The 3,715-nt window shown below is 55.1% G+C and overlaps 1 protein-coding gene across 1 annotated transcript in view; it reads right to left on the bottom strand.

Moving 5' to 3' along the window:
* GOLGB1 (golgin B1) overlaps nucleotides 1–3,653 on the bottom strand; it is a gene marked incomplete at both ends in the record, with an annotated part of 19,052 nt that extends 15,399 nt beyond the window's left edge. The window contains 3 exons of the mRNA XM_010146554.1: nucleotides 2,164–2,263; nucleotides 2,536–2,627; nucleotides 3,242–3,653. Coding sequence (XP_010144856.1) covers nucleotides 2,164–2,263; nucleotides 2,536–2,627; nucleotides 3,242–3,653 — 604 coding nt within the window. The remainder of the gene's footprint in view (nucleotides 1–2,163; nucleotides 2,264–2,535; nucleotides 2,628–3,241) is intronic.
* Between the last annotated feature and the right edge of the window lie 62 nt (nucleotides 3,654–3,715).

The following is a 3,715-nucleotide window of genomic DNA, read 5'->3' as shown; positions in this document are numbered from 1 at the left end:
TTCCTCCTTTGTCGTTCCTCAACAACCACATTTTCCAGGCCTTTTCCTGAGGAATGAGCAGGGAGTAGTTGTGAGAAGTGGAGCAATGTGAGTTTATGAGAAGAGACAGGTTGTCTTGGGGTCTGGGACAGCTCAGCAGTGTCCTTGCAAGGACAGTGTCGTCACGGAAAGATGGAGACAGAGGGAAGGGCGCCGTGACTGAACAGACAGTACATCCACCTTCAAAACCAAGCCAAGAGGTGGTGATGCGGTAAACTACAGGCCAGAGCGTCTCACCTCAGTCCCCCCAGGAGCCACCCGCGAGTCTGTGTAGAGCGCATCAGCGGGCGCACGGAGGAGGCAGCGGCTGAGGAGCAGCACAGGTTTGGCTACCCAACTGCCCTTCCAGCACCTCTGTATGAGAGAGCGGGGAACATTTACCTCGGCTTTAGCGAGGCTTTTGCCAGCGTCTCACACCAGTTTCGTATCAACACTAAGCAGCAGTGGCTTGAACTGAAAGACTCACAGAAAACTGGTCTGAGGAGGCTCAGAGAAGAGCAGTGAGAAGGTCAGACTCCACCTGGAGGCCAGTGGCAAGTGAATCATAGAATCATAGAATGGTTAGGGTTGGAAGGGACCTTAAAGATCATCTAGTTCCAACCCCCCTGCCATGGGCAGGGACACCTTGCACTAGACCAGGTTGCTCAAAGCCACATCCAGCCTGGCCTTGGACACTCCCAGGGATGGGGCATCCACAGCTTCTCTGGGCAACCTGTCCCAGTGCCTCACCACCCTCTCTGTGAAGAATTTCTTCCTGATATCTAATCTAAACCTCCCTGATTTCAATTTATCCCCATTACCCCTTGTCCTATCACTACAGGCTCTTGTAGTGGAACATCTCAGAGATCTGTCTGTGGCCTCTCTGGCTCAACAACCTAATCCATGACCAGGAGGTGACGGAGTCCCCACCCGAGTTTGAAGAGCACGAGGCAGTGGGCAAGCAGCTGAGCCCGCCGGCAGGGCTGGCCCTCACGCTGGCCGCGGCTAATCTCATGGAATGCAACCAAGGAAAATGTCCAGTCCCGGCCCTGGAATGCAGGGGCTCTGCAAGAAGGGATCTGCTAGATCTCGGGCTAAACATCAGCCCGCAGTGTGCCTGGGAGCAAACGTCCAATAACATCCTGACTGCATGAGCCGCAGCCGAGCCAGCAGATCCGCCACAGAGATTATCCATGCTCCAAGTGCCACGCTCCGCTTCGGAGCCCCAGGAGAGGAAAGACATTGAGAAACTGGACAACCTTCAGCAGAGTCTACCACGATGGTCACAGGACTGGAGCACTTTCCCTGTGTGAAGAGGCTGTGGGAAAGAGGTGCCCTCAGCCCAGAGAGCAGCAGCTTTGGGGAGACCTAAAAGCAGCTCCCAACACCTCCAAAGAGGTTAGGGAGAAGACAGAGCCAGACTTTACAGCAGCACAAGGTCAGAGGATGAAAGACAACGGAGTGCACAGCGAGAGGGGCACGCAGCGAACCGGAACGCAGTGTTCATTCACCACCCTTCGGCATAACAGACATTAGTGGGTCAAACCCCAGAGAACTGGAACCACTCACTGAACATCCCGCACCCCGTCCCAGCAAAGCTCCCTGTGGCACCCTCCTGTGGAAAAGTCTGCAGTCACAGAGCATTATCGGCCTTGCCTCCATCCCAGCACCCCGTCCCCCACGCCTTCTGCAGCCATCAGCACAGAAAGCATGTGCGGAACACGACAGGCATGAGCACACGGGTGCCAAGTCCCACCCGCTGCCTCGCGGCCGCAACACCAGCCAGCGCTGCGTATCGCGAGACAGCCCTGCGCAGCCCGGCCTACGCTGCCCAGCCTTCCCGTCCTCAGGTCAGGTGGTTTACGCCCATTCAGTGCCCGGGAAGCAAACAGAATCACAGATTGGTTTGGGTGGGAAGGGACCTTAACCCCCTGCCACAAGCAGGGACACCTTCCATAGCCCAGGTTCCAGTGGTTAAAACTGAATTTAATTCTAAAGGCAAAAGGAAAGAATTCCATGGTAGTTTTGAAGACCTTGGCAGCGAACGCATCATGGACCAGTAGCCACGGGCACATCCATCACCTAAATGTAAGAAAAACATTCCTGAATCTTTCAGGCACGTAAAATTGGGTAAGACGATGGTACCACCTGCAGAACTCCGTCCTTCCGGGTCTCCTGTGGGGAGCAGCGAAGTCCCATTCCAGTATTCCTGATCTACTGCCTTTTCCTGTGAAGTTCTTTCATCCTGTTTAGACATAGGATGGGGGGAGAGAGAGCAATTCCCACAGTTTATACACACGCATTAGTCCAATCCTTCACTCAACCTTTTACCAAATCCATCAGCAACTTCCAACAACTCAAACTGCCTCTCCCCCACTCCCACAGCCTCTGCCCGCCGGCTGAGAGAGCCCAGAGTCTTCTCCAGCAGCAACTCATAAAAAGGAACTCCAGACTTTTCCCGTGGGTTCGGTTCCTCAAACAGGAAAATTTCAGGAGCCTCCTATGAAAAAGTCATACCTGTTCCTTCCTCATTTCCGAGATCTCCACCAACCGTGATTTCAGCTCATCCTGGCAGCAGACAAGTTCTTCGGATTTCTGCAGAAGTTCATCTGATGGAGAGGGAGGAAAAAGGGAGCTGGGGTGTGTCCCTGCCTTTCCGGCCGAACACCCCCGGTTTACACGTCTGCACGGCACTTCACAGGGTCACGCCTCACAGGAGAGAACGGGTGTGAGGCCACGGCCGGAGGCAAGGTGGATGCTACTCGTGCTGCTATGGGCCCACAGCGCAGGGCACGGCCTGCTGCCCTCCCCCGCTTGACTTACGCTCTAGCAGAGCTTCACGCCCTGAAAAAGGTGGCACATCTCCGTTTACAGAACTTGATGAAAAAAATCCCATGAGTCATTCAAATTAATGAAAACCCATCTGGCTCAAGAAATCCCTAAAACCCAAAGGATCCAAAACTGGGACAGGACCCAACGGGAGCCCCCAGATACGCTGCTCCTCTGGCAACCGGCTTCGGCCCCAGCCAGAGGCAAAAACGTGGGATTGCACCAGAGCCCTTCAGTGTGACACAGCCCAGTCACCCCTGCGCTCCCGTGCAATCAGGAATTGTTACACCTATGCTTTCCTCTCAGCCATTACAAAACCAACGCCAAGCAGAGGGCAGCCCACAGATGCTTTGGCTCTTGAGAACCCGCCCCAGCGAGCTGCCGCGCTGCTCACCCTGCAGCTCCTGTACAGCAGCGCTGCTCTCCACAGACAGCGCCAACAGCCGCGTGACCTCCCCTTTCAGCTGACGGTTTTCGGCGGCAAAGGCCGCGTGGCTGGATCGCAGCTCCTGCTCAGCACCCTCCAGGAACCTGATCTGAAGGTTCTTCTCTTCCACCTCCAGCCTTCGGTCCTGCTCCAAGTCCTTATACTTCCCCTCCAACTCAGCTTGTGCTCTTCTTGCCTCTCCCAGCTGTGCCGAGACACACTGCACCTCCTCCTGCAGGCGATGGGAGGACAGCTTCGCCTCTGCTAGCTCCAGCTCCATCCTCTCTCGGACATCCCGAAACTCTCGTCTCTCTGCATCTAGCAAATCCCGCAGGGAGCTCAGATCCACTTCCATCCTCTGGCACTGCTCCAAGAGTGTCTGGAAAAGAACATGGGAATGAGTTTAACTATCAGCTAGTTCATGGAATCCCAGCATGGTTT

This window comes from Eurypyga helias, unplaced genomic scaffold (genome assembly GCF_000690775.1).
Source record: "Eurypyga helias isolate BGI_N326 unplaced genomic scaffold, ASM69077v1 scaffold32232, whole genome shotgun sequence".
Classification (NCBI taxonomy): Eukaryota; Metazoa; Chordata; class Aves; order Eurypygiformes; family Eurypygidae; genus Eurypyga; species Eurypyga helias.
Note: the sequence above shows the minus strand (reverse complement) of the source record. Positions and strands in the feature narration are given on the sequence as shown.